Source organism: Aquarana catesbeiana, linkage group LG06 (assembly GCF_042186555.1).
Source record: "Aquarana catesbeiana isolate 2022-GZ linkage group LG06, ASM4218655v1, whole genome shotgun sequence".
Classification (NCBI taxonomy): domain Eukaryota; kingdom Metazoa; phylum Chordata; class Amphibia; order Anura; family Ranidae; genus Aquarana; species Aquarana catesbeiana.
Window position 1 is genome coordinate 415,969,116 of NC_133329.1, and position 24,818 is coordinate 415,993,933.

General features: G+C 45.9%; 1 protein-coding gene across 1 annotated transcript in view; it reads left to right on the forward strand.

Annotated features, from left to right (window-relative positions):
- The window catches only part of LOC141147325 (protein mono-ADP-ribosyltransferase PARP9-like), a 142,295-nt gene that overhangs the window by 49,459 nt on the left and 68,018 nt on the right, over window positions 1–24,818 (forward strand). The window contains exons 4-5 of the mRNA XM_073634547.1: window positions 8,083–8,298; window positions 12,890–12,956. Coding sequence (XP_073490648.1) covers window positions 8,083–8,298; window positions 12,890–12,956 — 283 coding nt within the window. The remainder of the gene's footprint in view (window positions 1–8,082; window positions 8,299–12,889; window positions 12,957–24,818) is intronic.

The following is a 24,818-nucleotide window of genomic DNA, read 5'->3' on the forward strand; positions in this document are numbered from 1 at the left end:
TTAACATGGATTGTTTGAGGATTTGCATCATTTAATTTACAGAACACGCCCACAACTTTGAATATTTTTTTTTTTATTGTGAAGCAAACAACAAATAGGACAAAATAACAGAAAAAGTCAATGTGCATAACTATTCACCCCCCTAAAGTCAATACTTTGTAGAGCCACCTTTTGCGGCTATCACAGCTCCAAGTCACTTTGGATAAGTCTCTATGACTTGCCACATCTTACCACTGGGATTTTTGCCCATTCCTCTTTGCAAAACTGCTCCAGCTCCTTCAAGTTGGATGGTTTGCGCTTGTGTACAGCAATCCTTAAGTCTGACCACAGATTTTCTATTGGATTGAGGTTTGGACTTTGACTAGGCCATTCCAACACATTTACATGTTTCCCCTTAAACCACTCAAGTGTTGCTTTAGCAGTGTGTTTGGGGTCATTGTCCTGCTGGAAGGTGAACCTCCGTCCTAGCCTCAAATCTCACACAGAGTAGTACAGGTTTTGCTCAAGAATATCCCTGTATTTAGCACCATCCATCTTTCCCTCAACTCTGACCAGTTTCTCAGTCCCGACTGCTGAAAAACATCCCCACAGCATGATGCTGCCACCACCATGTTTCACTGTGGGGATGGTGTTCTTTGGGTGAGGTGATGTTTTGGGTTTGCGCCAGACATAGCGTTTTTTTTGATGGCCAAAAAGTTCAATTTTAGTCTCATCAGACCGGAGCACTGTGACAGACCTAGCCGGGACAGAGGCTTTTTGAGGGGAGTGACTGCAAGCCTCTTGCATACCGACTATGGGCCCTGGAATTTGAGGAAGCTACAAGCAGGGGCGGACTGATAACTCATGGGGCCCCCGGGCAATAGGAGATTATGGGGCCCCCAGGCAATCAGAGATTATGGGGCCACACAGTATACACACACAGTATACAATCACACAGTATACACATACATGTACACACAGTATACACAGACAGATTTAAAAAAAAAACAGATTTATACATACTGTCTCTGGTTTTCCTGAGGCTGGCAACCCTGATGGGGCCCCCTAGTGGCCCAGGGCCCTCGGGCAGTGCCCGAGTAGCTCAATGGTCAGTCCGCCCCTGGCTACAAGCATTTATGAAGATACTCTGTTATGTAATGCAAAAGGACATTATTAAGGAGGCCGTGATGGTCTCTGCATGCTTCACCTTCTTCCATACATTTTGGGAGTCTCCCACATGCCTTTTCACAAACTCAAAACGTGCCATTTTGTTTTTTGCTGAAAGTAATGTCTTTCTTCTGGTCACTCTGCCATAAAGCCCAACTCTATGGAGCGTACGGCTTATTGTGGTCCTATGTACAGATACTCCAGTCTCTGCTGTGGAACTCTGCAGCTCCTCCAGGATTACCTTAGGTCTCTGTGCTCCTCTCTGATTAATGCCCTCCTTGCCCGCTCCGTGAGTTTTGGTGGGCGGCCATCTCTTGGCAGGTTTGCTGTTGTGCCATGTTCTTTCCATTTGGTTATGATAGATTTGATGGAGCTCCTAGGGATCGTCAAAGATTTGGATATTTTTTATAACCTAACCCTGACTTGTACTTCTCCTCAACATTGTCCCTTACTTGTTTGGAGAGTTCCTTGGTCTTCATGGCAGTGTTTGGTTAGTGGTGCCTCTTGCTTAGGTGTTGCAGCCTCTGGGGCCTTTCACAAAGGTGTGTCTCAGTAATGACAGATCATGTGACACTTAGATTGCACACAGGTGGACATCATTTCACTAATTATGTGACTTCTGAAGGTAATTGGTGGCACCAGAGCTTTTTATGGGCTTCATAACAAAGGGGGTGAATACATACGCACATGCCAATTATCAGTTTTTTATTTCTGAAAAATAGTTTTATGTTTATATTTTTCTAATTTTACTTCACCAACTTAGACTATTGTGTTCTGATCCTCACATAGAATTCAGATTAAAAAACATTGAACTAAAGGCTGTAATGTAACAAAATAGGTAAAAAGCCAAGGGGGTGAATACTTTTTCAAGGTACTGTATTAAAACACATATAGTGTGGATCAGTCTCATGGGATGGATGGATAGCCCTATGATAGGGGAGAATAACAGGCAGTTGTGGAGAGTGAGCCGTATAATATTGTCCGAGATTTTGGATATTATTTGTGAAACTTTCTCACATTCCCAGAAAATGTGTGAGAATGAATCTGCGGAGTTGCAACCTCTGAAAGATGTCCAAGGTGTTGTGGGGGAAACCAAATTGGAGTATATCTCAGATATCAGTCCTGTGCCTCTAGGTGATCTCAAACATATGTTCTCATAAAATGTGGGTGATTTTGTTTGTTTGAAAATATGTGTTTATAGAAGTGTCTTATTTGGAGGAATCTCCTGAGTTGATTATTGGGAACCTGATTACTGGTATTTAGTGAAGAGAATGAGGTAAAAGTGGTGCTCTCAATAAATTTTGAGAGGGATATCAGGTTGTTGTTAATCCACCATGTGAATTCTCTGGTTTCCTGAAGGTTTGGTAAGAATTTAGGATCTCCTATGAAAGAAGCTTGTGGGGGGGGGTTAATAGAAATAAGTTTATATTTCTTGTGTAGCTTCCAAAGTCGATATGATTGTGAGACTAATTGATAAGAGTTTCTAAAGTATGGTTTGAGATCTTGTTGCCCCATAATAGACCTGAGATAGAATATGGAAGGATTGAATCTTTTTCAGATCTGACCCATGGGATTTTAGGATTGTGAAGGTGCCATTGGGCAACTTGTGATCATCTGGCAGCTAAATAATATAGCCATAAATCTGGGAGGCCCAAACCTCCGCTCTTTTGTATGGCACCATTCTCAATAGACGTGGGTGAGAATCTAGACAAACGAACTTGTTAATATCTGATTGGAATTTAGGTATCTTTACTTTATTTAGTCTAATTGGGAGTGCCCTAAATAAGTATGATAGCTTTGGTAAAATTGTCATTTTAATTGCTGTTATTCTACCTAAAATTGATATATTGAAAAGAGGGTAAATTATTAATGTCCGGGGTAAGATAGATGCCCAAATAAGGGAGAGATTTCATTGAGCAGGTGAAATTGAACGAGGAATGTATATTGTCTGATGGTATGGTGTGTTTATTGGTATGCCTATAGATTTTGAAACATTCACTGTTTAAATCTGAAAGTGATGCAAATGTTTTTAGTGTTTGTAATAGGTTTGGTAATGCTATACAGTGGAACCTTGGATTGCGAGTAACACGGTTAACGAGCGTTTCGCAATACGAGCACTGTATTTATTTCTAAAAATCCTAACTCGGTTTGCGAGTGTTGTCTCGCAAAATGAGCAGGATTCAGGCCAAAAGCGGTGTGCAGTACTGCTTTCGGTCTGAGGTGGGGGGCGCCAGAGCCGAACAGCGCCAATCGTCAGCGTTCGGAAATGCATGGAAAGGCCCGAGGACAGTTCGGCTGACCTCGGCAAACCTCGGAAAGGCTCGTGAACGGAGTCTTTCCAAGGTTTGCCGAGGTCATTCGAAGTGTGCTTGGGCCTTTTCGGCCGTTTCTAAGGCTCTCCGGCACCCCACCCCGCCTCTGGCCACATTTGGTATTGCATCCCATTGAAGTCAATGTGGAACAAAGTATTTTTGTTTCCATTGACTTCAATAGGAAAACTCGATTTGATATGCAAGTACTTTGGATTACGAGCATTCTCCTGGAACGGATTATACTAGTAATCCGAGGTTCCACTGTATTTGTGACGGTAGTCACTTTTGGGTGCAGGGTGACCAAGAAAATAAAGAACCCTGTATCTGCCAAGTTAGAAATAGTGGCTGATTGATTCATAATGCTGGGACAAATACTGTTAGGAGATGCTGATGTCAATTCCAGCCACCTGTCTCTGTCTGCTATAATGTAAATTAGTCTAGTATGACTTCTAAAGAGTCTTTTCATCCAGTGTGCTAATTAACCCTGCAATTGTATTGAGATGTATGATAATGTGTATTGTATAGTCGGTGAGCTAGGAGACATGAAGTCTGTCCTGGAGGTCGAGTCACCTAGGCTATCTAAAGGATTAGATAATTAGCTCATGTTGATTAGGCTGCTGGGGAGAGATTGTATTTTCATCGTGCGGTATATATTTGTGTGGGATCTCAAAATAAAGATTCAGTCCTGCTTGAACCTCAAGACAGAGCCTTGTCTTGTACTTTGGGGGGAGAATTATTCATATGGGTTTCTTGTTCTGCTGATTGAAGTGCTCAGTAGCTGCCTTTGTGATCGGAAATGGAATGTCCTAAACAACTTTAATCCCTTTCATACTCGGGGTGTCCTTACAGTATTGCATTGTGTAAGGAATAATATCATATCGTCTGCATACATACTTGTAACGAGCCCCTGCTCGCTCGGTTCCACTCTCCCGACACTCCTCTGCGGCTATAGAATCAGATTGCAGATCGCAACATCTGATGGTTCGGTCATCCGATGTTCCGGGACTAGAACTATAGCTATGTGCCGTTCTAATCCAGTTGTGTAGCTCAGAACAAACACCAGGCAGGCTGTATGTAAGTTCAACCAGGAATCTTTTATTGAAAAATACAGGCTCTTTTATACAATAAAAGAGGAGGTGCATACCTCCGGCTCATATTACTCTGAACATACACCTGTGACCAGAAACCTAATTAACATGAGCTAATTAACTAATCCCTTTAGACAGCCTAGATGACTCAGACATGACCTTTAGGCCAGACTGGCCGTCTTGTAGCTCAGAAAACCCAATCAACATTATCACAATAGCAGAGTTAATTAACACAAACAACAATGGGGATCTAATGACTCTTAGATCCCATACTAGAGACTTATTTACAATACACATTCTAGCAGGCAACAGACAGACAGGTGGCTGGAATTCACATCAGCATCTCCTAACAGTATTTGTCCCAGCATTATGAATCAGCCACTATTCCTAATATGGCAAATCCAGGGTCCCAGAGTCTGTGTGTCCTGGGGGACCAGGACCCGAATCCACAGTAATACCACCTCATATATACACCCCCCCTTTTCTCCTTTTTCTTTTTCCCACCTCCCCCCCTCCCATCCTCGCTCACAGTCCTCCTCCCAGTTCTCATTTACTTTCACTCTTGCCTCTTCTTGATTCCCTTCATTGCTGACACTTCTATACACAGGGCTCTAGGCCACTCCCCTCTCACTATCTCCAATTCCGCTCTCCTCCCCATCACCGCTCTCTATATATACACCCCTTCCAGCTCCCAGCCAATCAGCTTGACAAAGGAGCGCCGCCGTCACGCCATTCATGGCGAGCCAGCTCAGGAAACGCGTCGCACATCGTGTGACGTCATCATCCCTCGCCTGGATCGGTTGCCATCCAAGCCTCTTTTTAGTGTCTGTCTTTGCTGTCGGCCATATACATCCAGCGCTTCAGACTGCCCAGAGTCTACACATCCACCAGCCGAGAGAGATGACTCCACGGACCCCCTGGATAGCCTTGGGACATTTTTATGCTTGAAACCTTCTTCACAAATGTGAGTGTACTACCAGCTGTTGCTGCTCTTATAATAAATTGTTTTAAAAGTCTGCACCCAGAGGCGCCTCCTCTTCCTTGTTTTATACCACCTCAAGGGTCCCCAGGCATATAGCTCACAAAGAGCACCGTTCCCCCAAATACCAGGGCCCCCGATCGATCGGCAAGAGGCTAGCATTAAGTCCCCTCCAAAAGTTTCTCTCCCGGCTAGGTCTGTCACAATATTTAATTTATCTGTATTGTTGTTTGACGTATAACCTTTGGTGTCTGGGTGTAGTAATATTGCTGTGGCTAAAGGTTCAATCACTAGGGTGAATAGTAAAGGTGAAAGGGGACATCCCTGACGTGTACCTTCTACCTATCCTGAAAAATTCTGAATTACATCCTGGTAACCTTATCCTGGTGGAAGGGTTGTGATAAAGTGCGTGAAAGGCGGGTGAATTCTCCTTTGAATCCATATCTTTGCAGTACAATATCAAGGTGGTAACTCCATGATACAATGTCAAATGCCTTGTTAATAACAAGACTTAATAACAATATTGATCGTGATTTAATATTTGTGTCCTGAATGGTGTTTGTTACTAATCGGATATTATCAGTAATTTGTCTGCCTGGGAAGAATCCAGATTGATAAGGGGATATCAGAGAAAGGATTATTGATGCTAATCTATTGGCTAACAGTCTGCTAAATATCTTAAAGGGTTTTTTTTTTTACTATCAATAATATTATTACTTTTCAACAGTACATTTTTAAGATATGCAATTTTTGATAAAGTATTGTGCACTGGGTATTGTTACTATCCACTCGGGTGGGTGGGGCCGTATGGATGACAGGGGCTGCTAGCTCCTCCCCCTCCCACACTTATACTTCCCGATCATTTTCCCTATTTATTCTTCACACTCAGCTGACCAATCAGATAACCTGAAGAAGTGGCGTGTCCCCGAAACATGTAGTGTCTCCAGTTGGCGATGTGTGACTCTCTTTGTTCCCTTGGCATCGGCAGTTCCTAATTGGCCCCCAGCAGCAGGGTTTGCCCATACTCTTCGCATTCCCTTGGCTGACTTCCGCCAGGCTGTGACATCACTTCCAGGCTTCGTACACAGTGCGAGCGGCCGCTGTATACTGGCCCCAACAGTTCCTGTGCCTGCAGTTTGGTACCCCCTTCATCGGACCCCTGGCCTTACGGTCCTGGACGGGCCCCCCACCAGCGGTGCTCCTGTGATCTTTGTCCAACGGCTTTGTGCTGGGTTTCCCTAAGGCCCCTTTCACACGATCGGCCGGATCGGATCCACCTGTCTGTTGTTCAGGACGGATCCGAGCAGACCACCCATTTGACTTCTATGGGCATCCAGTCAGACAAGATCTGCTTAAAACAGACGGATGGCGATACGTTCGTGATCCCTCCAGCAGATTGGATGGGATTGGATGAAAATAGACAGGCATCCGATCTCCCCATAAGCCCCTCTGTCATCCATGCGGCTCCGGCCTCCAATGTACTGTCAGTTTTTTAATCCAAGTCTCTGCATGACCATCAATTGACTGCTGTATGACTTGGTGAATATTTTATTATTTTTTTAACAATAAGAAAAAGTTTTTAATTTGCCTCTGAGGGTCCTATTTATGTCTGCTGATCAGCGCTGTTCACCCCATTGATTATATAAACGACCCCGTGTACATGTACTGATAAGATAACAGAGGAGGGTTTAGGAGCAGTCCCTATATATGAGGACTAATAGTTGTCCTGTGGACAGATTCTCCCACCTGAGCTGTGGATCTCTGCAGCTCCTCCAGAGTTACCATGGACCTCTTGGCTCTTCTCTGATGAATGCTCTCCTTGCCCGGCCGGTCAGTTTAGGTGGACGGCCATGTCTTGGTAGGTTTGCAGTTGTGCCATACTCTTTCCATTTTCCGATGATGGATTGAACAGAGCTCCATGAGATGTTCAAAGCTTGGGAGATTTATTTATAAACTAACCCTGCTTTATACTTCTCCACAACTTTATCCCTGACCTGTCTGGTGTGTTCCTTGGCCTTCATGATGCTGTTTGTTCACTAAGGTTCTCTAATAAACCTCTGAGGACTTCACAGAACAGCTGTATTTATACTGAGATGAAATGACACACAGGTGGACTCTATTTACTAATTAGGTGACTTCTGAAGGCAATTGGTTCCTCTAGATTTTAGTTAGGGGTATCAGAGTAAAGAGGGCTGAATACAAATGTGCCCCCCCCCCACACTTTTCACATATTTATTTGTATCATTTATCATTTTCCTTCCACTTCACAATTATGTGACACTTTGTGTTGGTCTATCACATAAAATCCCAATAAAATAAATTTACGTTTTTGGTTGTAATATGACAATGTGGGAAATTTCAAGGGGTATGAATACTTTTTCCAGGCACTGTAGATTGTGGGTCATTTGTTATGGATTTCTCTGGTTCCAGCACATCTGTTTAACTATATTGGCGATTCAGACCTCTTTTTGTGTTTGTCTCATTCTTCATCACTTATTTCCTTTCTATTGTATTTGTATGATGACAGCTCTATATCTCCTCTATCATCTTTTTTCAGGTTTTAGGCCACGTGACCAATGAATGCCTGCAATCCGCACATCAATATAAAAGTCGCTCCATTTCTTTTCCTGCGCTGGGGACCGGAAATATTGGTCTCTCCAAACACGATGCGGCTAAAGTCATGACGGTGACGGTGCTAAACTTCGCCACAGCAATCCAGTGCCAGTTGGACGTGTATTTTGTCATTCACCCTCATGACAAAGAAGTCTACCAGGTGAGACAACCGTTATCATTAAAGGGGAACTCCACTCAGGGTGAAAATCACTTGTATGCCGACAGATTAACAGGTTGAAATTTTCTTTTCTGTTTCTGTGATGCAAAAGTACAAAAAGCTAAACCTCTTGATGGTAATCAGTATCTGGTAATATAGATGGTGGGGTTCTGTGGGAAATCGCACTGCATTGTGTGACAATCATGACCACAAGGGGGCAGCATTGTGCTGGGGACATCCAGGACTAAAAAGGATTTTGGAAGAGTAATTTGCTCACCTTGTTCATATGAACGGCACCCCAATCTACCTCGTCATGGGATATGTGATGCAGCTCAGCACTACATGTATCATGAGTTGTGATGGGCTGGAAAAATAACAGATACATGTGTAGTGCTCGGGGTGCCACTGCACCAACATATTTAATGTGCGTTATATCATCAGGTCCTGGGTACATGATCAGAGGGTTGTCCTATTAATGCAGTGGTCATCAATCCCTGTCCTCAGGACCCACTAACAGGCCAGGTTTTATGTATTACCTTGGGGGTGATGCAGACTAGAATACGGCAATCACTGAGTAGCAAATGATATCACCTGTCATGTATTTCAGTTATCCTGCAAACCTGGCCTGTTAGTGAGCCCTGAGGACAGGGTTGATGACCACTGCATTAATGGGTTCTGACATTTTTTTTATAATTGAAATCAAAGTAATTCCGCTGCAGAAACACTATTGAAGGGTTGGAAAAATGAAGAGTTGGGGTTTAGGGGTACAGTATGCAGAGCAAGGGATTGTCTGCTGGGTGAAGAAATGCTGATATTTTATTATTTCAATATATAAATGATTGTATTTGCACAATAAAGGAAATGGAAATAATAGAATGTTGTTTTGCCCATTACCTGTCAGTAGGGGGCAGTGTTGGCTCATTGGGGTTTATAAAGAGCGGTGATGTGTAGCAAAGTCCTGGATCTCCTGAGCTCTTCCACTTTAGTACTCGGTATCTTCCTCAAGTGTCACCCCCGCTATCCTGCTCGGTCCCTGGCTTGGCACTCACTGAAGTTTCCAGATTCTCCACCATGCCCATTCGGTGAGAATACTGCTCCGGTATTTGCTTCAGCTACTCACTGTGGTCCCTGGTAATAAGGTGGTTGGTCCCTTAGTGGCAACAGGTTCCCCTCTACCTCCGACCACAGCTGGTTCCCCCGGCTGGCTGAACTGTCACTTCTGGTTGGACTGCAAGCCGCAATCCCAACCCTACACTGCTTCTCCTGCTCCTGGATAGGCGCTCAGACAGCCTGGCAGCCAGATGTCCCCGGATAGGCCTATGGCTTCTGTCCTAGCAACCCGGGGCAGCACAACACACATCCACCCAGACAGCCGTCCAGGTGGCACAGAACACAGATCACCTGACTCCACCCAAATAAACAGGCTCTCCCAGCAGGGCAAGGGACCAAAGAACATCCCTGCCCATTGGCTGAGACACCCCATCCATTCATGTCTGAGCTTGTCTTATCTAATGTCACTAGGATAGTGCCACCTAGTGACAGAAGAGAGAGGGTGCAACAAGTCCAGATTAAGAGAGGAATCAATCGATCTAACAATTGGCCAAGGTAATTAGCGCCTGGCAGCTAAATTTGATAGCAACCCTCCTAAACATCAGGGTACTACAGATGTATTCACACAATACACAAGAAACTAGTGCTGCACTACTCAATATATAATATATGGCAAAACTATGTGTGATAAATAATAGATCTCCATCAGATCACAAATGAGTCCCATAAAATGAAATAATCAAGGTGATAAATCAATAGAAAGTCGCAATGCTCAAGATCCATCCATCCCGTGAAAAACATATTTTTAGTCTGTGCTTCACCACCAGAAGAGATGGCCGCTCACCTGACATACAGGTCTCCACAACATTATAATTGGATATCGATCACTCCATCTATCAGATTCCCCCACAGCAATCCAATCACCAGACTAAAAGGTTGCGAGATCCCTTTCAATCCTCCTATATAGTGGTGACAGGTCCCCTTTAAATCCACGGCAAACAAACACCCCTCCTTGAGTCAGGATTGGCTGGAAAGAAGTGGGTCCTGAGACCCGATTGGCCGACAGGAGAAGCAATCCTATTGGCCGCCCAGGAGGAGGAGGGAGGAGATGCAGGGGAAACAACTGTGAAGTCGAGGAAGGAGGAGACGCAGGGTGAAGCCGCCGCTCAGAGGAAGCCCATGACCTAGCTGGTGACTGACCGACCAGGGTGGGTTTGGGGGGGTTCCAGGTCGTTTGGTGCCCCCCCAAAATATACCACCAGCTGGACAGGACCCTATAAGTGTTTTAAAACTTTCTGCTAAATGGAGGCTTTATACATTTTTAAAGCTGAACTCGGAGCAAACTACTAAATACACAGCTGTGTCCAGCAGAGCAGGAGGCCTGGTCGTTCTTTGATGCCGTCCCCAGCCTGTGATTGGATAGTGAAAGGAGAAGCAGCAGAATGATGAGGTCATCTCTCTGTCACTCTGCTCTCTCGTCCTATCAGCACATGAACTGATTGGCTTCTTGTGCTGCTTCTCCCTCTCACACTCCAGCTCTGCTGTACAGGGACTGCAAGAGACTGATATCCGGTCACATCCAGGGACTTACACGGCTTGTATATAAAGAATACACTTCTAGATGTGTTAAAGCAGAACTAAAATCTTTCAATCAACATGACAGTCTGATAAAGAATGTGTAAATAATATTTTATGAACGAATGTTTTTTTTATTCATTTTTTATGTATGATTTATTTACTTTTTACTTGTAATATTTATTTGTTTTCATTTTTTTTTTTTTTTATTTCTTCAGTTACTTCCTGGTTTCTAGCCTCGGCCAAAATGATGTTGTGCATCCCAGGAGTCTTCATGGGAAGGGGGAGGGGCTTTCTCAGCTAAGCACACCCTCTTGCCTGCATGCCTAAGCTAAGGGAAGACGGATTTTAGGAAGTAAAGGCTACATCATCTGCCCTTACTCAAGATGGCCGCAGCTAGAAATGCTAGGGGGGTGTTTTTCAAAGTGATTTCTCAGCAAAGTAAAGCATGGAGACATGGATGGATGGATAGAGACATGGATGGATGGAGACATGGATGGAGACATGGATGGATGGAGACATGGATGGATGGATAGAGACATGGATGGAGACATGGATGGATGGATAGAGACATGGATGGATGGAGACATGGATGGAGACATGGATGGATGGAGACATGGATGGATGGAGACATGGATGGATGGAGACATGGATGGATGGATGGAGACATGGATGGATGGAGACATGGATGGATGGAGACATGGATGGATGGATAGAGACATGGATGGATGGAGACATGGATGGATGGATGGAGACCTGGATGGATGGATGGATAGAGACATGGATGGATGGAGACATGGATGGATGGATAGAGACATGGATGGATGAAGACATGGATGGAGACATGGATGGATGGAGACATGGATGGATGGATAGAGACATGGATGGATGAAGACATGGATGGAGACATGGATGGATGGAGACATGGATGGATGGAGACATGGATGGATGGAGACATGGATGGATGGAGACATGGATGGATAGATGGAGACATGGATGGATGGAGACATGGATGGATGGATAGAGACATGGATGGATGGAGACATGGATGGAGACATGGATGGATGGATGGAGACATGGATGGATGGAGACATGGATGGATAGATAGAGATATGGATGGATGGAGACATGGATGGAGACATGGATGGATGGATAGAGACATGGATGGATGGAGACATGGATGGATGGATGGAGACATGGCTGGAGACATGGATGGATGGAGACATGGATGGAGACATGGATGGATGGAGACATGGATGGAGACATGGATGGATGGATGGAGACATGGATGGATGGAAACATGGATGGATAGATAGAGACATGGATGGATGGAGACATGGATGGAGACATGGATGGATGGATGGAGACATGGATGGATGGAGACATGGATGGATAGATAGAGACATGGATGGATGGAGATATGGATGGATGGAGACATGGATGGATGGAGACATGGATGGATGGATAGAGACATGGATGAATAGAGACATGGATGGATGGAGACATGGATGGAGACATGGATGGATGGATGGAGACATGGATGGATGGAGACATGGATGGATGGATGGATGGATGGAGACATGGATGGATGGATGGAGACATGGATGGATGGATGGATGGAGACATGGATGGATGGAGACATGGATGGATGGATGGAGACATGGATGGATGGATGGAGACATGGATGGATGGATGGATGGATGGATGGATGGATGGAGACATGGATGGATGGATGGATGGATGGAGACATGGATGGAGACATGGATGGATGGAGACATGGATGGATGGATGGATGGAGACATGGATGGATGGGGAGTTTGCTTTGAATATTAAAAATAAATGTGTTTTCAGTTTCTGGTCCTCAAGATACAGTTTAGTTCTATTGTAATGATTACAGTTCTGCATTGATTTGTGTCTTCTTATTTTATTCCTGGAGTTCAGATTTTTATCTTTGTGGTTTTATTTGAAGGCTTTTCAGTATCATTTGAACTTGCATCGCACCGCCATGAATACCGGCCCCACTGTGGAGCGGAGAGGTGAGAGCCCATTAAGTGCTAAATGAGATTTTGACTGCTGTGTAAACTTTATTTGAAAAGAAGAAATGGGCGGGACTTTGAATGAGGCACAAAAGACGTGTCTCCATCCCTATATTGGTTACTAAGAGGAAAAGTTCGGGACTTTGGATGAAGCATATGACAGACCATAGAATGTATAGACGTATTTATTGTCAAAAAGTATATCTAGCACATAACATGTACATGCAAAATTCATATATGTACAAAACATGAATATATATACACACACACACATATATATTTATATAATGATGCGCTGGTGTCAAAGCACATGCCGGTGGCCGTTATAAAGGCTCCATATAATGAATAAAATACTGATAATTATAACTATAGGAATATAAAATGAACATGGTAAATTAAAGTCATGACTGCACCCTAAATAGGACAGACGCATTTCATGGTATGAATCACTCTTCAGGGGCGAATGCGTCAACATATCTAAAAAAAGACCAATAAATCCAATAAGAAACGTCAGAGATAATATAAATATGTATAATAACAGGGAAAGGAATTATCCAATCCTGAAAAACTTTCATGGAGTTAATAAGGAAAACATACGGTATGGTCCACACAGGGACCCGTGGGGTAGCCTGTCCCGGGAGCTCAGGTAAGGGACTCGCAAGCAACACAAGCGTCTACAAAATATCCCACAAAGTAGAGACCTCCATAGGTGCTGAGTGATGCACGCATAACCACAAAGTCTGTAAAACATGTATAAATAGTGAGAATCTGTCAGAAACCATAAACCAGACCGAGACAGAAGTACAATTAAATCACACTTGTTTATTAATAAAAAATAAAAAGGTAAATAGAGTAAACTTAGTCAAAGCATAGCCAGAGTCCAGTAACCAAATCAGGTAATCAGCCAGTCCAGAAGTCAGGGATCCAAGTGGAACAGCAAGCAAGCAAAGGAGTCAGAAGAGCTGTCAGCAAGCCGGTCTTCACACAGGAACACAGGAGATGGTTTCTTGTGATGTGACCAAGGCAAAGGCAGGGGAGGAGTGAGCTGGACGTCTTTAAGTAGGCGGGACTGACAAGCAGATCCACAACAGCTGGTTAACTGTGGAGAGAGAAGAGAGCTGGCAATTAGCCAACAGCTGAGCGGCCAGCTCAGAGAAGGAAGGGCTGAGCCATCGCTGACAGTACCCCCCTCCTCAATGACCCCTCCCCCTTGGAGGACCACTGGGCTTGAGGGGAAAACGTCTATGGAAATCACGGAGGAGGACAGGGGCATGTACGTCCGAGGATGAGACCCAGGAGCGTTCCTCCGGACCGTACCCCTTCCAATGCACCAGGTACTGTATGCCCCCACGGAACCTACGGGAGTCAACAATGGATTGTACTTCATACTCCTCATGGTTCTCAACCTGTATAGGGTGAGGACATGGCACAGCGGTGGTAAAGCGGTTGCAGACCGGTTTCAATAAGGAGACATGAAACACATTTGAGATGCGCATACTAGGTGGAAGGTCCAATACGTAAGCCACTGGATTAATCCTGCGAAGGATACGGAAAGGCCCAATAAACCAAGGTGCAAACTTCAGTGAGGGAACACGAAGTCGGAGGTTGCGAGACGACAGCCAGACTCTGTCCCCAACCTGGTAGGAAGGTGCAGGCAGACGTCTGCGGTCAGCATGGAGTCTGTACCTATCATTAGCATGACGCAAAGCCTCCTGGACTTGTGTCCAAGTGGAACGAAGACCACGGAGATGCTCCTCTAACACAGGAATACTTTGCGGAAAAAACGAGTCAGGCAACATGGAAGGTTGGAAACCATAATTCGCCATAAACTGAGACAATCGGGAAGCGGAATTCAAGGCACTGTTGTGAGCAAACTCTGCCCATGGTAATAGGTCTGACCAGTTGTTATGATGGTCAGAAATATAGCAACGTAGGAATTGCTCCAAGGACTGATTGGCTCGTTCTGCGGCCCCGTTAGACTGCGGGTGATACGCAGAGGAGAAGGCAAGCTGAATACCCAGCTGTGCACAAAATGATCTCCATAACCGGGAAACAAACTGATTACCCCTGTCCGAGACAATCACCTTGGGTAGCCCATGTAAGTGAAAGATCTCCCGAGCAAAAATGGAAGCCAGTTCCTTAGAAGTGGGCAACTTTTTAGGTGGAATACAATGACACATCTTTGAGAACCGGTCAACCACCATAAGGATAACTGTGTTGCCTTGGGAGTTGGGTAACTCCACAATGAAATGCATAGACAGGTGGCTCCAGGGCCTCTCTCCATTGGGTATGGGTTGTAGGAGGCCCACTGGAAGGTGTCGTGGTGTCTTACTCTGAGCACACACGGAACAGGCAGCTACAAAGGCAGTTACATCAGCACGTAGACTAGGCCACCAGAATTGTTGGGAAATGGTTTAAACAAGTTGATTCTTCCCAGGGTGGCCAGCTGCCTTGGGAGAATGGTAAGTCTGGAGCACGGCAGTACGGAGACACTCTGGGACAAAGCAGCGGTCACAAGGTTTCTCAGAAGGAGCATGGACCTGAGCAGCAAGAATTTTGTCACCCAAAGGAGAAGTGAGACTGGTGCGAACCATAGCCAGAATACGATCAGGAGGAATCATAGGAACCGGAACCGACTCCAACTTGGAAGTGGAGGAAAATTGTCGTGACAATATGTCAGCCCTTACATTCTTAGTACCGGGTAAGAATGAGACAATATAATTGAAACTTGACAAGAAAAGAGCCCATCGCGCCCTCCTGGGAGAGTGGCGTTTAGCCTCAGACAAGAATATGAGATTCTTATGGTCAGTAAGAATGAGAACCTTCGAGGAGATGTCTCCATTCTTTCAGGGCTAAAATGATCGCCAACAGCTCTCTGTCACCAATCTCGTAATTGCACTCCGCAGGTGACAATTTCTTGGAAAAGTAGCCACAAGGATACATAGCGCACTCTGAGGTAGGACGTTGAGACAGAAGGACGCCAACTCCAGTCTCAGAAGAATCAACTTCTAGGATAAAAAGCAACGTAGGATCAGGATGTGCCAATACAGGAGCAGACACAAAGGCAGCCTTGAGACTTTCAAAGGCCTTAATGGACTCCGGAGACCAACTCTGTGGGTTCCTGTTCTTTCTGGTCATATCGGTCAGGGGCTTGACCAGAGACAAGAAGTTACCAATAAACTTCGGATAATAGTTGGCAAAACCCAGGAAACGCTGCAGAGGACGTAACCCACGGGTTGAGGCCACTGAAGGACCGCCGAAAGTTTCTCTGGGTCCATCGAAAAACCAGCAGTGGAAATTTAACCTGTTCCCGATGGAACTTGCACTTCTCCAGTTTACAATAGAGATTGTTCTCTTAATTTCTGAAGCACATGACAGACATCTGTCTGTTGGCTCTCCAGGGACTTGGAAAATATGAGGATATCATCGAGATAAACAACCACACATAACTGCAACAAATCTCGGAGGACATCGTTAATAAATTCTTGGAAAACTGCCGGAGCGTTACAAAGGCCAAAAGGCATTACGAGGTACTCATAATGGCCTGTTCTGGTATTAAACGCAGTTTTCCACTCGTCACCCTCCTTAATCCTCACGAGATTGTAAGCCCCTCTCAGATCAAGCTTAGTGAAAACCGTTGCTCCCTTGAGGCGGTCAAATAACTCTGTAATCAACGGGATCGGGTAGGCATTCTTAATCGTGAAACGATTGAGACCCCTATAATCAATGCAAGGTCTCAGTTCACCACTCTTCTTCTTCACAAAGAAGAAACCAGCACCAGCAGGAGACGAGTATTTGCAGATGAAACCCTGAGAAAGTGCGTCTTCAACATACTCGTCCATGGCTTTATCCTCCAAGACCGACCAGGGGTAAACCCGACCATGATGGGGAGTGGCACCAGGTTGAAGGTCAATTGTGCAATCATACAACCGGTGTGGAGGCAAACTACCGGCTTGACCTTTGTCAAAGACATTGCTAAAATCACGGTACTCCTCTGGCAGGGAGGAGAGTGAAGAGGTACACAGGACCTTGGCTACCTTCTGGAAGCATGTTACACTGCATTGTGGTGACCAGGAGAGAACCTCAGCACGGAGCTAATCAAAAGAGGGGTTGTGCCTCTGTAACCAGGAAACCTACTTTGCTTCTGTCCGTGGGAAACGCCTGGGGCAGCATCTCAAAGTAATTGGACTGGATCGCCCCCAAATCGCTGGGGAAGCGGAGCGGAACCAGACATACCTCTTATAGAGGTAATACTCGAGGCGGGTGCATGCCCAGAGACTGGCGCAGCAGCAGGGACGGGCTGCGACTCAGGTTGTACCGGAGCAGCCACAGCGGGGGATTCCACTGAGCTGTGCGACTCAGGAGTGTTTGTAACGCCATGGCAAACTGATCCATGCGGTGATCTTGCTCATCCAATCTGGAAAAAATATTACCAACAAGTGGATTGACTGCATCTTCTGAATTCATGGCCTTCCTTAATCACACTTGTTTATTAATAAAAATAAAAAGGTAAATAGAGTAAGCGTAGTCAAAGCATAGCTAGAGTCCAGTAACCGGATCGGGTAATCAGCCAGGCCAGAAGTCAGGGATCCAAGTAGAGGAACAGCAAGCAAAGGAGCCAGAAGAGATGTCAGAAACTGGTCTTCAAACAGGAACACAGGAGATGGTTTCTTGTGATGTGATCAAGGCGAAGGCAGGAAAGAAATGAACTGGAAGTCCTTAAGTAGGCGTGACTGACGAGCAGATCCACAACAGCTGAGTAACCATGGAGAGAGATAGGAGCTGGCAATTAGCCGACAGCTGAGCGGCCAGCTCAGAGAAGGAAGGGCTGAGCCAGCCCTGACAGAATCTCACATATGAAATAATACTGATAAAAGTGGAAGTGAGCACCTAGCACCATAAGAGCAGTGGCGGAATTACCGGGGTCGCAACAGTCGCACTTGCGACGGGGCCCGGCATTCCGCCACTGTGTTTTATTTCCCTCTTCGTGTGTCCTCTCTCTCGCACGGCATGACAGAGGACACACAGCTGATCTCCCCCCTCCCCTCTCCTGTGTGCTCCGCGGGAAATGTGAGCTCCTTAGCTTCACACTTGACTGCCCGCGTAGCACAGAGAGGGGAGGGGGGAGATCAGCTGTGTGTCCTCTGTCATGCCGTACGAGAGAGAGGACACACGAAGAGGGAAATAAAACAAACGATGCCGGTGTCTCTGTGCTGTTAGATGAGACACACAGGTGTACAGCGGAGTGGACCAAAGCCGCCTCCCCCTCTCTGGTTATGGAGGGGGAGGAGGAGGAGTCCGAAGGGACACATGCTGGTGTGCCTATCCTACGCTGTTCTGAGGTCTGTTAAGTTTGTATTTAAATAGACATGTGCTGGGGGGAACACTATGGGAGGGGGGTCTGCACTGATGGAGGGACGGTGGTCTGCACTGAGGGGGGGTCTGCATTGATGGGGTGGGGGTCTGCACTGAGGGGGGGTCTGCATTGATGGGGTGGGGGTCTGCACTGAAGGGGGTCTGCATTGATGAGGTGGGGGTCTGCACTGAGGGGGGTCTGCACTGAGTGGGGTCTGCATTGATGGGGGGTCTGCACTGAGGGGGGGTGCTGATGGAGGGGGATGGTCTGCAATGAGGGGGGTCTGCACTGATGGAGGGGGGGTGGTCTGCATTGTGGGGGCCTGCACTGATGGAGGGGGTCTGTACTGAGGGGGAGTGTGAACTGATGGAGGGGGGTCTGCAATGAGGGAGGGGAGGTCTGCACTGATGGAGGAGGGGGTCTGTACTGAGGGGGGATGTGAACTGATGGAGGGGGGGTCTGCAATGAGTGAGGGGAGGTCTGCACTGATGGAGGGGGGGTCTGCAATGATGGAGGGGAGGTCTGCACTGATGGAGGGGGGTCTACACTGGGGTCTATAGTGATGGGGGGGTCTATACTGATAGATGGGGGTCTGCACTAAGGGGGTCTACACTGATAGATGGGAGTCTATGCTGATAGAGGGGGGGCTATACTGATGGGTGGTCTGCAATGAGGGGGGCTATACTGATGGATGGGGTCTGTACTTCGTGAGGAGGATCTATACTGCGAGAGGGGGTCTGTACTTAGTGGGGGGTCTATACTGAGAGGGGGGTCTGCAGTTAGTGGAGGGGGGTCTGTACTCAGGGGGGGCTATAGTTGGTGGAGGGGGGTGACACCAATTTTTTCCTCACCGGGTGACACCAACCCTAGTGATGCCACTGGAGAGACATGCTCTCCGCTCAGAGCCGTGCTGTCCTGAGAAGACAGAGGACTCTGATAGAGGACTCTGATGGGCACTGATAGGGGGCACTGATAAGATTTACTGATGAGCACTGAAGGGGAGGCACTGATAGGGGACACCGATGGGAGGCACTGATAGGGGACACCGATGGGAGGCACTGATAGGGGACACCGATGGGAGGCGCTGATAGGATTTACTGATGGGCACTGAAGGGAGGCACTGAGAGGGGGCACTGATAGGGGGCACTGATGGGAGGCACTGGTGGGCAATGATAGGAGGCACTGATGGGGGGCACTGAGAAGGCACTAGGGGGCACCGATGGGAGGCACTGATAGGATTTACTGATGAGCATTGATAGAGGGCACCGATGGGTGGCACCAATGGGATTTACTGATGAGCACTGAAGGGAGGCACTGATAGGGGGCACTGATAGGGGCACTGATGAGCACTGAAAGGGGGCACTGATAGGCTGCACTGATAGGCTGCACTGATAGGAGGCATTGATGGGCGTTGATGAGCACTGATAGGCAGAACTCATAGGCTGCACGGATGGGCACTGAGGAACACTGATAGGCAGAACTAAGGCAGTATTGATGGGCACTGATGGGCAGTATTGAAGAGTACCGATAGGTGGCATGGATGGACACTGCAATAATGAGCACTGATAGGTGGTGCTGATAGGCAGATTTGATGGGCACTAATAGGCAGCATTAATGAGCACTGATAGGTAACACTGATAGGCAGCATTGATGGGCACTGATAGGCGGCATTGATGGGCACTGATAGATGGCACTGATGATTGGGGCACTGATTATCAGTGTAAACAATTTACTGACATTCTTGACAGTTAATGGCAGTCCTTTCCTCACACAGACACAGCACGGGAGGAAAGGGCTGCGGATAACCGGCAAGTCTGTTTACATGTGATCAGCTGACATCACATGGTAAAGGGCCACTGTGATTGCGCTGGATGCACGTCCCAGGGGGCATGCGGGAAGCACAGTTTTGGGAGGATGTCCATGGATACCCTCCCAAAATTGGAAGCCTGGAGCTCGAATGGAAGGGGGGCCCATCATTGTTTCTTACACCGGGGCTCTGAAGGTTCTAGTTACGCCTCTGCATAAGAGATTGGGGAATTCTATAAGATGTAAGGATGTGAAGGTAAGTCAGATAGTGTGGAAGGAAAGCGGGCTAGATAGTGAACAGAAAACCAAGAGTGGGCGCGGTAAAAAGTCCCCATGCTCAATACCCATAAGGGCAGGGATGTGATAAGAAAAATTGGCTGGATAAGTGCACAAACCACCATGGCCTAGCCAGCAGAGATTACCTTCCGTTACTATGTAGATGAATGTTAATAGTATCCACCACGTGATATACAACATGCACGATGTACGCCCCTCAGTGGCAGCACTGTGACAGAATACAAAGATTATTATTAAGTATTATTTGATTGGTGTGTTGGTGGATCACAGGGAGTGGGGAGGGTTCGGTTGGCCCATTAAAAAATGTCCACAAAACTATCATTGGTCCCTGCATCTGGAAGGTGTGGCCTGAGGAATCAAAGCACGGATCAGAGTGTGGGATTGGCAGTTGTATGCGATCTTGATAGTGGATCATTTATTTGGTACGGAACTAAATCTGGTACAATCGCTGACAGCAGCTGGTGTAATCAACTGTCCATTCTGCCTGCACTGCCCCCTATATGTTAGGCCCTGATGAAGCAGGCAAGGATTGGCCTTTGAAATATGTTGGCATTTGTTTGTACATTGGAATATCAATATCCCGGCTAGGAATGAGCCGAACACCCCCCCCGGTTCGGTTCGCACCAGAACCTGCGAACGTACCGAAAATTTGCACGAACGTTAGAACCCCATTGACGTCTATGGGACTTGAATGTTCGAAATCAAAAGTGCTCATTTTAAAGGCTAATTTGCATGGTATTGTCCTAAAAAGGGTTTGGGGACCCGGGTCCTGCCCCAGGGGACATGTATCAATGCAAAAAAAAGTTTTAAAAACGGTCGTTTATTCGGGAGCAGTGATTTTAATGATGCTTAAAGTAAAAAAAAAAAAAAAGTGAAATATTCCTTTAAATATCGTACCTGGGGGGTGTCTATAGTATGCCTGTAAAGTGGCGCGTGTTTCCCGTGTTTAGAACAGTCCCTGCACCAAATGTCATTTTTAAAGGAAAAAATAGGATTTTTTAAAACAGCTTACCTGTAAAATCCTTTTCTTTCGATGGACATCACGGGACACAGAGCCACAGTAATTACTGATTGGTTATATAGGTATCACTAGGTGATTGGACACTGGTCACACCCTAAACAGGAAGTTCAACCCCCTATATAATCCCTCCCCTTGCAGGGATACCTCAGTTTTGTAGCCAAGCAGTATAGTGTATTAGAAGAGGGGCGGGACCTCTGTGTCCCGTGATGTCCATCGAAAGAAAAGGATTTTACAGGTAAGCTGTTATAAAAAATCCTATTTTCTTTCTCGTACATCACGGGACACAGAGCCTCGGTCATTACTGATGGGATGTCCCAGAGCAATGCTATCTGAGGGGGGGGAATCACAACCAAGTAGGGTGTAATCAGACCTGAGGACCCTGTACTGCTGTCTGCAGCACACTACGCCCAAAGGCGATATCCTCATGCCTTCTCACATCCACCTGATAAAATCTGGTGAATGTATGGACTGAAGACCAGGTTGTGGTCTTGCAGATTTGAGCCATAGAGGCCCGGTGATGCACTGCCCAAGAAGCACCAATAGCCCTTGTGGAATGTGCCCTGATCTGAAACGGAGGAATTTTGTGCCTGCGCTGAAAAAACAGATATATCCCAATAGTTGGGAGGTGCATATATAGTGTAAAACTATACTACAAAATTTCAATATAAAAAAAAAAAAAAAAAAAAAAAAAAATGCTAGTAATATATAAATTATAGAATGAATACAATCCTTATATACAGTGGCTTGCGAAAGTATTCGGCCCCCTTGAACTTTTCAACCTTTTGCCACATTTCAGGCTTCAAACATAAAGATATAAAATTTTAATTTTTTGTGAAGAATCACCAACAAGTGGGACACAATTGTGAAGTGGAACGAAATCTATTGGATATTTTAAACTTTTTTAGCAATTAAAAAACTGAAAAGTGGTGTGTACAAAATTATTCAGCCCCTTTACTTTCAGTGCAGCAAACTCACTCCAGAAGTTCAGCCAGGATCTCTGAATGATCCAATGTTGTTCTAAATGACTGATGGTGATAAATAGAATTCACCTGTGTGTAATCAAGTCTCTGTATAAATGCACCTGCTCTGTGATAGTCTCAGGGTTCAGAGAGCATCATGAAGACCAAGGAACACACCAGGCAGGTCCATAATACTGTTGTGGAGAAGTTAAAGGCCGGATTTGGATACAAAAAGATTTCCCAAGCTTTAAACATCCCAAGGAGCACTGTGCAAGCCATCATTTTGAAATGGAAGGAGTATCAGACCACTGCAAATCTACCAAGACCTGGCTGTCCCTCTAAACTTTCAGCTCAGACAAGGAGAAGACTGATCAGAGATGCAGCCAAGAGGCCCATGATCACTCTGGATGAACTGCAGAGAACTACAGCTGAGGTGGGAGAGTCTGTCCATAGGACAACAATCAGTCGTACACTGCACAAATCTGGCCTTTATGGAAGAGTGGCAAGAAGAAAGCCATTTCTCAAAGACATCCATAAAAAGTCTCGTCTAAAGTTTGCCACAAGCCACCTGGGAGACACACCAAACATGTGGAAGAAGGTGCTCTGGTCCGATGAAACCAAAATCAAACTTTTTGGCCACAATGCAAAACAATATGTTTGGGCGTAAAAGCAACACAGCTCATCACCCTCAACACACCATCCCCACCGTGAAACATGGTGGTGGCAGCATCATGGTTTGGGCCTGCTTTTCTTCAGCAGGGACAGGGAAGATGGTTAAAATTGAGGGGAAGATGGATGCAGCCAAATACAGGACCATTCTGGATGAAAACCTGTTGGAGTCTGCAAAAGACCTGAAACTGGGACGGATATTTATCTTCCAACAAGACAATGATCCCAAACATACAGCAAAATCTACAAAGGAATGGTTCACAAATAAACGTATCCAGGTGTTAGAATGGCCAAGTCAAAGTCCAGACCTGAATCCAATCGAGAATCTGTGGAAAGAGCTGAAAACTGCTGTTCACAAACGCTCTCCATCCAACCTCACTGAGCTCGAGCTGTTTTGCAAGGAAGAATGGGCAAGAATTTCAGTCTCTCGATGTGCAAAACTGATAGAGACATAACCCAAGCGACTTGCAGCTGTAATCGCAGCAAAAGGTGGCTCTACAAAGTATTAACGCAAAGGGGCTGAATAATTTTGCACGCCCCACTTTTCATTTTTTTATTAGTTAAAAAAGTTTCAACAATCCAATAGATTTCGTTCCACTTCACAATTGTGTCCCACTTGTTGGTGATTCTTCACGAAAAATTAAAATTTTATATCTTTATGTTTGAAGCCTGAAATGTGGCAAAAGATTGAAAAGTTCAAGGGGGCTGAATACTTTCGCAAGCCACTGTAAAAGTATCCCATAAAGTGCAACATGCAAAAAAAAAAAACAATATATATATGTGGTTATAAATATAAGATCAAAGTGCAAAATTAAGTGTCCACATTTAAAAAGTTCAATTCAATGATATCAACACATAAAGTGCAAGTAAGTGGTGTCCACAAAAAAACAGTGTTCCTCATGCGCCTCCTTAATGGTGTTCACAATCCAGCATGCTTCAGTGCTCTCCTGTGACCCTGCACTTGTGCTTGTGCTCACCTCTGAGCGTGTGACACGGTAATTAAACGGTGTCTAAACACGCATTGGAGCCACCCCTTGGGCTCATACAGGGTATGCTGGTATAAACTCCACCACTCTCAGATGTCATCAGATAGTCTCACATACAAGAAAGAAAAAGCTCCATAGTGTGATACAGTAGGGATTTATTTAAAATATATTAAAACTTCCCTCCAGGAGGGTACTCACAATATGTAGGTGCGTGAGTGCACCAATCTTTCAAGAGAGTGTTTGTATAAAACAAGCATTTGTATGGCGTGCGGTGTGTCATTCCTCATCTACCTCTGTTGCTGACAGCTCCATCATGAGGGGAGGGGTAGGACGGAGCTGTCAGCAACAGAGGTGGATGAGGAATGACACACCGCACGCCATACAAATGCTTGTTTTAGGCCCCTTTCACACTGGGGCGGTGGGGGCGTCGGCGGTACAACAGCGCTATTTTTAGCGCTGCTGTACCGTCGTTCTTGCAGCGGTATTCGGCCGCTAGCGGTGCGGTTTTACCCCCCGCTGGTGGCCGAAAAAGGGTTAAAATCCCTTGTACAGCGCGGCTACAGCCGCGGTATTGCCGCGGTATAGCCGCGCTGTCCCATTGATTTCAATGGGCAGGAGCGGGGAAGGAGCGGTGAATACACCGCTCCTTCCCCGCTCCAAAAAAGCGGTTTGCAGGACTTTTTTCACCGTCCTGTCAGCGCACCGCTTCAGTGTGAAAGCCCTCGGGCTTTCACACTGAACAAACAGCGGAGGCTGTTTAGGGGCGGT